The sequence below is a fragment of the Halichoeres trimaculatus genome, unplaced genomic scaffold (assembly GCF_033239565.1).
Source record: "Halichoeres trimaculatus isolate MK-OKI-2021-1 unplaced genomic scaffold, fHalTri1.1 fHalTri1_scaffold_4, whole genome shotgun sequence".
NCBI lineage: Eukaryota > Metazoa > Chordata > Actinopteri > Labriformes > Labridae > Halichoeres > Halichoeres trimaculatus.
In genome coordinates, this window is record NW_027437182.1 from 25319182 (window position 1) to 25331515 (window position 12334).

Here is a 12334-nt window from a genome sequence, read left to right on the forward strand (position 1 = left end):
AAGACAACCCTGTATGGGTACAGCCTGTATCCTCCTCTCCACCACACAGGAGCCACTGTGTGTCCCAGTGACAGAGCTCTGCACTTTGTCCAGGCTCACACAGAAGCAGGAGGATTGTTAAGTTAACTGTTAATCCAAAGGAGGATGCAGTGATTGGACCCAGGGGTTTCTTTGTGCAATGTGTGAAGTTGGAGTCGCTGCTGCTGGGAAGAGTTTCCTATAGGAAAACTGCCTTTAGAGGGAAGTGTGCAAATAATAGCTGAAATAATGACAATAATATACAGGTGTGTTTAAAAAATTCAGGTAACATGAAAATTTCCTCTCTTTATAATGCTTTCATTAAAAGAAAACTTAAACATCACATAACATGTAAAATAACATTTTTCCAGCCTTTTTGATTTGTTTTAGTTTTGATGATTGTGGCTCATAGCTTGAGAAATCCAGTATCCTAAACTATTATGGTATTCTTGAGCCCTACCCATCAAAAAATAGCCACAAATCATTTATGTTTTTTTTAACTGAGATTTTGATTAACTTTTTTAACAAGACCCACAAAAAATATTGCTGAATCATTTTGTTTATGATGTATTTCTTTTGTACCACATTTGATACATTCAGCAATTTTGACAACTTTTTTCAGCTAAGTTTTTAGTAAATATGCATTTTTTTCAATTCAGAAAGTGCTCATTTAAAAAAAAAATGAGTCATGATTTTGATGTTATGCTTACTGCAACTTTTTGAAAATTAGGAAAGAAAAAAAAAGAAAAAAAAAGTGTGTGGATTCCTTTATATACTTATACACTGTATAGCCTACTTGGTTGTGGCACCTTTACCACAAAAAGCTGAATTAATGTGGCGCTGTGATATAAGTGTTCATAGATGCATTTAGCTCATTTGTATTTTCAGGTGTTTTTCATCTTCAGCTTCTTCTCAAATACCCTATTGAGGAAATTCAGGCGAGCCAATCTGGCCTGACAATTGGGCACAGTCATACCAACATGAACAAACCATTGAGTAGTTTTGGCGCTGTAGGTAATTGCTTAGTCTTTCTACAAAAGGAAATGAGCATCTGCATAAAGCTTATTAGCAGGTGGAAGCATGAAGTGTGCTAAAATCTTCTGGTTGACCGGTACCAGTCGCTGCTTTGACTTTGGGCTCGATTCAACACAATGGAACAACACCAGCAGATGACCCTTCACCCCAAAACCTTAAATTGTGTACCTTCCCCTGGTTTCTATTTTCAGATTCTGGATCACTGATCAACAGACCAGCTCTTTCCTCCTTGACCCTTTAGATGTTTCTTGAGACATCTATGCATGAAGGCACTTGAAGAACAGAAAGCTCTCCCAAGTTCTTCGATCAACTTTCCCTCACATTCCTCTCATGGTTGTGGTCATCTGTGCAGACTGCACTACACTTTCCCTTCCAGTCAGCTTTCCTCTGATCACGTGATTCTAATTTTACAAACACATGTACACAAGTGCATGTCTTCAGTCTTTGTATATGAAAACAAAAAACATGAGCAAAAGATTTACTGGCATGTCAACTCATTTTAATAAGTAGTACAATCAAATTCATTTCAGCAATTTAACTGCTGATACTGGGGTCTGCATGATTTCACCATGATACAATATTCATCATTGAAGCTTGACATACAGGGATAAAAAAAAAGAAACACGAGATTATTTCCAGATGAAAAATGAGAAGACTTAAAAACTGAATGTAGTTTGCTGCGTGACCATTTTGTGCGTGGGTTTATGAGGAGGCAGCATGTGTGTGGTAACATTGACACCAACAAAAAAAAAAAAAAAGAAAAAAAAGAGAAGTGGACTGAAGCTGTGAAAGAAACAAAGCCTTGGCACTGAACAGCTGTGTTTCACAACATCAGTAAGCACCTAAAATGATAATGAGGAGTTAAAAACAGTAGTAATTTTACAACAGAAAGAGGTTTCAAGTCCTCCCTGTCCTTCCTGTAGTGCTCAGCCTCATCAGATGTACCTTTTACTTTCTTTATGTTAGGTATTAGAGCAGCAAAGCCAAACTGCTCGCATACAGTTAAATACGAAGACTTCAAACGACTTCCCTTCCTTAATGACATGTCTCCTCTTTGGTCAATACTGAACAGACTCAGGATTACAGCTGATGTGACAAAGTGCTCCCATGGTTTTACGGTGTATTAAAACTACATTATCTGCATAAGTAACATCATCTGCCAGGTTAGCACTGTCCCAAATTCTAATTAGCTGAAGTCTAGTCTGCATCTGCTAATAGGTCTTGTAGAAAAGCAATCAAGGATTTTTTTTTCCATCAGTCTTTCATGGAGTGCACATGCTAAGAAAGAGACATGTCAAAAATACAAAACATTCATTTCCAATCTGCACAAAACCAAAATAGCACCCAGATTATGTTCTTGATGACGTTATTTGTTTGGACTTGACATGATTGTCACAAATATACACACCCATTCAAAGCCTGTCAGTTAAAAAAAATAGGCTCATTGAACACTGAATTGGACACACTGTTGATAAGTTAACTTAATATCTCTGATTTTAAAATCGGAGCTCTGAAATAAGTTGGGTAATGAATCTAATGTATAGTCAAGAGTCCCATCCGGTAAAGGGAATGATGAATAGGTTAAAGCTGGACGCAGATACTATAGGACAGTTCATCAGGGCTTGACTGCTGTGGGGCTCCTACTGTTCATGGTCATGTGTACAGGTGGCAAACAAAACCATTACAAAATCCTGTGAAAGAAGAAAAAATGGGACAAAATCAGACAACTTGTGCACTCTGCAAATAAAACTAGTTTTCTGAGTCATGGATTAGACTGGATGTGAGTGATACCCATAGTACATTTTCTTTGCAGTCTTTAAATTTGCTTTAAAAAAAACCCTAACTTGTCCTTAACCGACCTGTGCTATACACTCTCCATATCTTCACTTCCGTTGCCCTCCTCTTTCAGAGCCTCCCCGTCGTTGGCAGCCTCCTCAACGTGGGCCAACATATCCGCCATTAGTGCCTCCTCCAGCCTTTTCCTCACACTGTACACCAGCTCCTCCTGTTTCCTACATGTGAACACAACAGGAAGCTGTTACAGTTGGCAGTTACAGCTGCCTATAGCAGCCACAGAATCAGCACAGAGCAGATGGTGTCTTTTTACAGGGTCCCCCATTATACACTGTGGGATTTCTGAACTGATACAGTCTGTTAACTTTGGGTGAATCATTGAAAGGTTTCTTTATTATTTCTTATTTTGATTCAGCTCAGGCCTTTGATACCATGTTTATAATGACTCAGAAAAAAATAAAAAAAACAACTTCTTTCAGGTTTTTATTCAAACCTTATTAAATAGTACTATCAAGAGATCAGATCAGAAAATATTGAGCATACTTCTCCAAGGATATACAGTACAGTATTTCTATATTTTGGATCCCGTTCTCAGATATTTCAATTTAGCAACTATAGAATTAGCAAAAGAAATCTGACATTGTGACGATCAATGTGTGATGGTGCTCTGTAATGCCCTACCTGATGTCCTCATCTGTAACAATGAAGGCTTTGCAGAGCGGCTGTGCCGTGTTGAGCCACACTCCTGGGTTCTTCTCCACAGCTGCAGACAGCTGCCCAGTGATGGGAGCAGCACTGGTGTGCAGGGCGCTCGCAATGGCCGACAGGAGAGTCTTGTCTGTGCAGCCTGGACCAACACCTGAGGAGCCAACAGCGTGGTCACAAAAAAAACGTTTTCACTGTAACTTCGCTCAGGGTTAACAGTGCTTAATCAAATTCAACACAATAGTTTGAGAGCATGAATTACATGAAAAACACAATTCAGGATTCATATACAGATAACAGAGTGTATCTGTCTGAGGCCCCGTTTACACGGAGACTCCCGCAACGATTCTTCCTTTGCGTTTTCAAAAGCCACCCGCGTTTACATGAGGACGGCGTGAAAACGATCCACGTTCATACGACTCCAGGAGGAGAAGTCTCCTCTTCTGTTCTTTCTTTTTCTGCCGTTTTGTTGTGTGAGACGGTCGGCAATCCAACCATAACGCGCATTACCGCCAACTACTGGCTCAACTGGAAATGTGGCTGAGCGCGGAGCCTTCACCTGAAACTGCGAGTGCGCATGCGGCGACGTCAGCGTTTCACCCTGAGACGCTCCGCTCTGTGTTTACACGAAGCTGGATGGAGGAGCGGATTCAGATCTTTCCACTCTGGGGAGCGTTTTCAAAAGTTTGCGTTTTCACTGAAAACGCAACGTGGTCTCGTCTAAACGGAAGGCCAAAACGCAACGAAATGTTTGCGGAATCGACCGTTTTCGGCGTCGTGTAAACGGGGCCTGAAGGAGCTATGTTTAATTTGTATATCACCTTGCAGGCCTTTGGGCAGCTCCATTGTTTTCACAAGCTCCTCTGCAATGTCATATGCATTAAGACCACTGAGTTTCTTCTCCCAAAACAGCTGAAGACAAAACAAAGAGACAAAAGGGGTTACAAAAAAGCTGTAAGTAGTTGCAACAGTAAGATATCACTTATTCAAATTAAACAGAGTGCTTAAGTAGTAAAGCAAAAACAAATCCATCAACAACTAATTCAAAATTCATTTTGACCAGTGCAGAGGTCACAGATTACATGTTTTTCAGATGAAATGGGATGATGTGAAGTGAAACAGGAAGTCTGTGTTCACCTGTCTGGGCTGGTCAACAGCTTTCTGAGGATCTGTTTTGACTTTGTTGTTTGGATGATTGGTAACCTTGGTAACAGGCTGCTTGAAGATGGAAGCTGTCTGTCTGACTGGGAGGGACGTGTTCAGGTCAGGTTTGCCCTAAAAATGAAACAGAGAGAGGAGGATGAGACTTCAAAAGAGAATGACAGAATGACATATTATTCCACACATCACTGACGAGGCTGAGCCAAATAAAGGCACACTGTCCACAGGCCAACTTCTACTATTTTCTACCGTTTCATTTAGCAGATGCTTTTGTCCAAAGCGACGTACAACACAAGCGAGAATTTAGACTAGAGCTTTCAAGCTGTTTGTTGAAAAGTTTAGATTAATGATTTTTGTGCGCCATCTGGTGCCCTGGTTTAACGTAAATATTATCAGCAAGTAAGCATTTAATCACCTCACTCTTTGTACCTGACTCATCTGATAATCTAACATGAATTCATGACTGAAATTTTAACAACAAGTATCAAATGTTATCAGTAATTACTCCACATCTGTAATAATTCCTTCTATCCTACTCCCTATGAAGGTAGTGTGATGTAGAGCATCATACAGTAAGCTCATCAGCACGATGAAAAAAACTTTTTCAAGCCGCTTGTTTCTGTGCTGTTAAAAAAGTGGACCCTGTTCTTTTTTCTCTTCACACAACACATAATGGTTTATTGTTCTAGGTAAGTGATGAATGGATTTATGCCAAATTTCCAGCACTGTGTTAACATTGAGTGCCTGAAAACAATTACAAAACGGACTGCACTAGGAGCAAAGAGAGAAATACTTCCTGCTTACTCTTAGGCAGGCCAAGCACAAGACAATTTTAAACCCGATTTAGGGCCGACCTGCTGCCCTCAGAGATCGAAGGCATGACCTGATTCAGGACTCATTTGTTTAAATAATCCCCCAGCGGGTGGTGTCAATGTCTATTTTGCCACTCCAGATCACGTTAGGGCCTCACAGTCCTGTGACTTTTCATATTAATTTAATATTTCCTTAATTTTGGGGGGTCTGTGATCAGTGATCAGTGATCACAACATTCTAACAATTGAAGCTGATCTTATATACCTCCGAGAAGGTCTGACAGCCAGCCATTGTTGTTTTTTGCTCTGAGACCTAAAACTCAGGACACTTTATTGGTTGTTTAGTTCAAATGTAAAGATTTTATTGTTTCACAGGTATTTTTCAATGATTTTCAATAAAATAAAATTGGAACATTGAAGGTATATGCTGTCAGTTATAAAAAAATAAAAAGTAAAAAACATGTTTCGGCCCAAATCACAGGCTTTTTAAAGATTGGTGATCGGCCAGAAAATTGTGATTGGTGCACCCCTAATATTAAATATGTTTTATACCATTCCAACAGAATACCTGCAACAACCTACAAGAGGAGCAGACTGGGAAACTTCATCAACAAAACTACACCAAGAGCCAAGTGGAAAACTAAAGAGAAGCAGTTTGTGGCATTTGTAGCGCATATTCTTTTCCATTTTTTGTTGCTGCATTACAGAAAACGTAGTGGGACAGCCAGCTGACAAAGCCGATCGCCCTCTTTGCCCATATGAGATCTCAGGTCTATGAAATTGTTGAAATTGTCTTTTTGAAAATCAGATCTAAAAGAAGATCTAAAAGTGGTTTTATGTGAGGCTGGCTTAAGTCTGCATTTTATTTCAATGTGAATCACTCACTATTTGACCAGTTTTTTTAATATGTTTATAAGGAAAATCGACCAGTTCACATTTGGCAGCTCACACTCGTGTTTTTCTTACCTTGTTCTGGTTGTTGTTATCATAGCGCAACCTTTGACGGTTCTTGTTCAGTTTGCTCATCAGCATCTTCCCTGTGCGGAAATCAAAGGAGCTAAGGTCCATCTGGTTACCAAGGTAACGCGCCAGCTGAGGTTTGCTCCGAAACTTCTTCCCAGATGGACTGGCGGGCGAAGCAGAGAGAAACTGTTATACTTATATCAACATTAACAGAGACAATGACAACACAATAACAACAGCAATCATGACAAATGTGATAAAAAGACATCAAGACTGACTAAAAACAAAGTGGAAGGCAGGGAACAACTTACAGGTCACAAATCAAAACACACACTCACACACACAGCAGACAGAGAACTACTCACAAAGACCAGAACATGCAACAAGTCAAAGCAACAGAAGCAGTGCCCATTCAAGAAGGCAATGAAACCACATTACTTTGTGAAATGGATGAAATCTTTGGTTATTTCTCTAACTAGGCCTGTTATCTTTGAAAAAAACACCATACATTAAAACATGGGTGCAGATGGCCACACAGAGTAATTGCATATGTAGTTTAAACATTAAACTCCATAATCCAGTGAGCACAATGTCATTTTAACAAACTGACCAAATGTTTCAGAATGGAAACATTGCTACTCCACTTGAGGGAGCAACAATATCTTTAGCCTGAGCAATGACCAACAAAGAACAACTGTGGGTGGATACGTGCTAGTAACTCATGCAAATGTCTCTTACATCACACACCACAGTTAACAGCAGTATGATTGTACAGTTAGCCTACCACAAACTATACAACCGACCCGCCTCCCCCCTCTCTTGCCTCTGTTCCTCATCTTGCTCTTCTCCTCTGCTAAATGAAAACAAATCTGCCGTTGTTGATTCATTTCAAAGGGGAATAAAAAAAGAATGAACTGATATGACACTGAGTTTGATTCTTCAAATGTGTGGCCAGCCGTGATCTGCTGCTGCTGCTGCTAGCTTGCACGGTTGGATAAACTCCTTCTTATCCCAACACTTCTGAGTGGAGCTGGCCTGGTTGGCCTCGTTGCCCTGTTAGAAACGGCCCCCCTTTTTCTCCCCTCCCAAACTTTATGACGAACACCGTCCCCTCTCTCATACTTCATTAGAAAACTCGGTGTACTGTGCACAAAGTAAGTTTTGCAAGCCCTCGCTCGTTTAGTACCTAAAGTAATAGACATCGCTTTTTCCTGCTGACAAACCCGACTTTCTGGTCACTTCTTCCATTTTCCAGCCCTTGGGGAGAGCAGTGCAATCCCACCTCTTCTTCTCCATTTCCCACGCGATTGGCCTAATAATCCTCTAAAAGTTACAGCTCACAACTACGTTGAATTTAAAGAAAAGTGCCGAATTTTGTGGCTGCTCTTTTGCCTCTTACGCGTTTGTTTCGACCATATTACTACATGCGTCCTCCGAAATGGGATCTCCGTGCTAACATCTCATCTCTTTGTCATCGCGCAGATCGCTCCGCCGCGGACCTCAGCCACATCACTACCTGCCTGACTCGCCGGGGCACGAGGGCTACATCCGCAAGGAAAACATAGAACAGCCTGGCTGCGTCTAGGTACCGTGAAGAGCGCGCACGAAACAGGAAGTAAGACGCCTTTGACTTCAGAATAAAAAGACCCCAGCCACCCACCTTTCCCCCAAAACAAGTAGTAAAGCATTAAATGCTCGTTCGGGCTTGGTCCAACTTTTCAAGTATCTATAGGCACTCACCAAACAAAATATAAAAATTAAATACGGTGCGTTTTCAAAATGCTATAAAATAAGCTGACTTCTTTTATCTTTCTTTTAGAATGTATTAAGTTTTTGTTGTAGAGTGTTAATTCATTTCAAACGAGACATAGGCTCTAATCTTCATTAAACGCATGTGACTGGATGCAGCTACATTTTTGCTAAAATAGAAAATAATTAATTAAAATGAATTTGATGAGTGTTCAAAATATCAGACAAAATTTAGTACGTTTCAGAGATCATGCATCTTCAGCTGAGAGAAATAGAAAAAGAAAGCAGAAAGGAAAGCCATAGAAGTCAATCAGTCATGTTATCAAAACGATTTTAAAAAAATCATGAGCAATGATCAGGTAAATTTTAACAAAACAGTTGAATTAAAAAAAAATGTTCTAATCAACCACAAATATTCTAATATGGTTAGAGAAGTGTGAGAAAATAAATATATGTTTTAATTTGTTATAACATCGTTTTCATTAAAGTAAACTTTACTAGTGTGGTAAAAAAAAAAAAAATCGTGAGTTTATCTGTCGTGCTTAAAGTCGTATTTTTAACTGAGGGGAAAATAGTTTTACATGACAGTATGATACTATCATCTTTTGATGCCGTGCAGTGTTTACAATGTTGGCAAATAAGGGTAATGTTTGTATCAATATTTTTCATATTTAAAAAAACAACAACATTATCTTATGTAAAGTAATGACTAATAATTAAAACTTAAAACTGTCAAACGTCGATTTATCTGTAGTCCTTTGTTTTGCAACGAATCACCGGAAGTCTGATGTTCATTCAGTAATTGACAATTAAGGCTAGCACAACATCAATGTAAATGTATGGGAAATATAGGGTACTACTGTATTAACCGTTAATAATAGTGCCGTAGATGCAACAAGAATCTTTGACACCGGTTGATAATGATTTCAACCAGACGTTATCAAATGGCGCAATGCACTTGTAGCCAGCCTAGTACAAAAGTGAAAGTTTCATGTAAGCTAGCTTCATGAAATTGGAGCCGATTCCACCACAATGCCGACCGTTGTCATACGAACGTGTAGCCGGCTTCATGAATGACAAAGTACATCTAATCGATTTGACGCGGACACAATTTTGTATGCATTTCACGAATATGTGGGCTTTGTACATACAGCAACGATGCAGATGCAAAAAAAAAAAACCCACACAATTTGCATTGTCCGACAAGATATTTCATTGTCGAAACGGCATGTCGACACACTGTACCGACTCGATGCATATGTTAATTAAACTGCGAGTATTAAAGAAGAGAACTTTGGTTTTTGATGCTAAGAAAACGACATCCTAGCTAGAGACCACGGCATAGCAATTTGCAAAAGCGAGACCACCGAGTGAATCTGCCTAATCGATAATATACACTTTCAAGATATATTATTAAAACGACACATCGTGCGTCAAATGCTGTAGTTGCTATTAAACGCTCGTTGATGGTTTTCAATAGCCATTACATGTTGTACTTACTCGTTTTTATCCATCTTGAAGACACTATCTCGTTTTCTCCCTCTCGCTATGTTAAATCCCTTCTCCCCTCTCCTCTTTCAGTCCCCTCCCCCTTCGATGACAGAAATGGAAGACATTATCCACGCAAATTTCGCTGTCTGGTTGATAAAATGAATGAGTGCCCAATCGAACCTAGTGGATTCGCAGTGTGCATGAAGGTCAGCAATAGCATGGTGGATGTGTTTATTAATTTGCGCAAAATTTATGTTGTCAGACTTTTTAGATGTGTTCTATTCAATGTGCATTTTATTTCACACAAATTTTACAATACGAAAAATCGTAGCCAGTTGGCAAGAACAAAATCCACTAGGTAAAGAAATCACAACTTATCTTACACTGAATTTAAGTTTTTCTGCATAAAAAAACCCACTTAAGTTGTACATGGTGTATCAATCCCTCCTCCAAAAAGTTCATTCTAAACATGAAATTATTATTTCAAATTGTGCTGAATAACTGGACACAATTGGGTCAGTTAGAGTTTTATTCACATTAAATAATACTGGATCAAGAACAGCCTTTATACAGAGTGCATCCCAAAGTCCAAAAGCCAGACAAGTCTGCAGTGACAGTGATCGCTGAGCCACAGCTTGCCCCTGAAACTTGCGCTGTGAAAGCAATCCACCCATGCGCCCATTCCCAAGATGTGGTCCTGCAAACAAATACACAGCCCATTCATTAAGAAAATGTACATTAACACATCCTTGGACTGCCAATAATTTGAATTTCTGACATAAATCTGACAGAAGATTTAAGGGGTAACGACTGGAGCGGCAGAAGGTCGAGAAAGTTGGGGACTATACACCCAGCTGGTTTAGTCTTGAAAATATCCTGGGATCCATGTGGAGCTTAGAAGAAATACATATGTTATTATAGATTTGTCATCTTACAAGCTCAAAGGGAAGCCTGACCTCAGAGTACTCAGTACTCAGTACTGACCTGCCATTAGGTTTTATCACTGTAGATGTTTTAAAGAGACTTTTTTTTACATTAGGACTAGGTTGCCAGTGCAAGTGCATGAGCAGGACTTGAACTACCTGCCAGGTGTGTAATGAAAACGCAAAGCAATATGTACCCCAGTAAACATCTCTAATAGAGAATGTAAACAAAGATCAGTAAGTATTGGTAAAATGACAATAAACTCACAATTGAATGTTGGTGGGACTTTACTCATCTTTTTTGAACTTCCCTTTAATGTACGGCACATAGTCTAGTATTAACCGCCAGTCTGTGAAGTGAACCAGAGCCACACCGCCAACAGTTCCCCAGGCAACCATGTTTGGTACCCTAGATGAAAAATAAAACACACATCGTAAATGAATAAGGCAGAAATTCAAATCGACATTGAGTCGTGCAGTAGGTAGTAGTAAGACTTGAAAGTTGCATTAAACTTATAACTTATATAGTAACTGTGCAGTTACAGAGATTAATAATAATAGTCAAAACATTTCTAATTCAAAATGGGAATATTCATATACATATCAGATAGGCAGACTCTTTGTCCTCTTTTAAAAACCCATTTTTGTTGATGTGCTATCTGAGTGTGTAATCAAAAAACTGCTTTTATGTTTTGTTTCGTTTTTCAGGCTGAATCTTTAATCCTTTATCCCTTGCTGATTAATTGTTTTAATCATTTACTGTTTTTATTTTTCTTAAGTTTTAGGTAATTTCCTCTGATGGTGTTTTTTAGCCTTTTATATTGTCTGATTCTCTCCAGATATTTTTGTGGTTTTAATCTTCCTCCTCCCTCTCTCATTTCTCATAAGATATTTTGAAAAGTGCTGTAAAATTAAAGCTAATTATTATCATTATAATTATTAGTTGTGTTGTTAAAAATTGTATTTCTCTTAAGTGTGAAATTGAAGTTCATTAATGATTCCTGGATAAGTTTAATAAGAAGGTAAGTTGTACTGTCCAACATTAGTCAGTGATCACTAACTGGCATAAAATTTGAGGAATATAAATTATTACTGTCACTATCTTATAGTTAGTGGTTTGGCAATATGATAATTACAGTTATCTCAAAATATAGCCTACTTGTACTTGCTATTGGCAATAAAGGCAAGACAATGTGGAATGATTTATTACATTTCACAAGATAACATAAGTTCATTATTTCAAAGACAACGCAAAACAGTACAAATTTTTCTTAGTCAAACCCAAGCTAACTAGCCCTGTTGGCCGAGTCCATATAGTACAGTTGAGTTTAGCTCAGGCTAGCTAGCTAGGAAGCTAAACGGTCACACAGGACAAATAAACGTAGAAAGCGTCATTTAAAACACGGCACAGCCCGTGCTCTGGCATTAGTATCTGCATCACAAAGCACTTGGTTTCAGAAATTTACTTACCACGTTCTTACAATGGCAATGTACTTGTTGCCGATGAATTTATTGAGTATTTTCTGGACCATCCTGACCTTCTCTGGGTTTGTAGTTCTTTAGATGGCTGTGTAGGACCCAGGGCTGCCTCGTCATATGCCTATTCAAAATAGCTAACACACTGCGTGCCGTGGTTCAGGGTCGCTTCAGGTCACTGTTCCAAAGGTCTCCATTTACAAAACA

General features: G+C 39.0%; 2 protein-coding genes across 7 annotated transcripts; both read right to left on the minus strand.

Annotated features, from left to right (window-relative positions):
• Nucleotides 1-1848: 1848 nt before the first annotated feature.
• mbd3b (methyl-CpG binding domain protein 3b) lies at nt 1849-9894 on the minus strand. Of its 6 annotated transcripts, none has more exons than XM_074668992.1 (8): nt 9738-9822; nt 7273-7341; nt 6492-6651; nt 4690-4827; nt 4374-4464; nt 3529-3706; nt 2913-3065; nt 1849-2744 (listed from the first exon to the last, which is right to left on the minus strand). In XM_074668992.1, the coding sequence occupies exons 1-7, from the start codon at nt 9749-9751 to the stop codon at nt 2918-2920; spliced, it is 798 nt and encodes a 265-aa protein (XP_074525093.1). In that variant the 5' UTR covers nt 9752-9822; the 3' UTR covers nt 1849-2744; nt 2913-2917. The 6 variants fall into 6 exon arrangements, with proteins under 6 accessions (XP_074525093.1, XP_074525094.1, XP_074525095.1 ...); XM_074668993.1 differs by having other exon boundaries at nt 7273-7338; nt 9738-9815; XM_074668994.1 differs by having other exon boundaries at nt 7312-7341; nt 9738-9790.
• Nucleotides 9895-10243: 349 nt separating this feature from the next.
• LOC141789537 (cytochrome b-c1 complex subunit 10-like) lies at nt 10244-12233 on the minus strand. Its single transcript, XM_074668998.1, has 3 exons — nt 12122-12233; nt 10920-11060; nt 10244-10425 (listed from the first exon to the last, which is right to left on the minus strand). Exons 1-2 carry the CDS (start codon nt 12181-12183, stop codon nt 10940-10942), a joined length of 183 nt encoding a protein of 60 aa, XP_074525099.1. The 5' UTR covers nt 12184-12233; the 3' UTR covers nt 10244-10425; nt 10920-10939.
• Nucleotides 12234-12334: the final 101 nt, after the last annotated feature.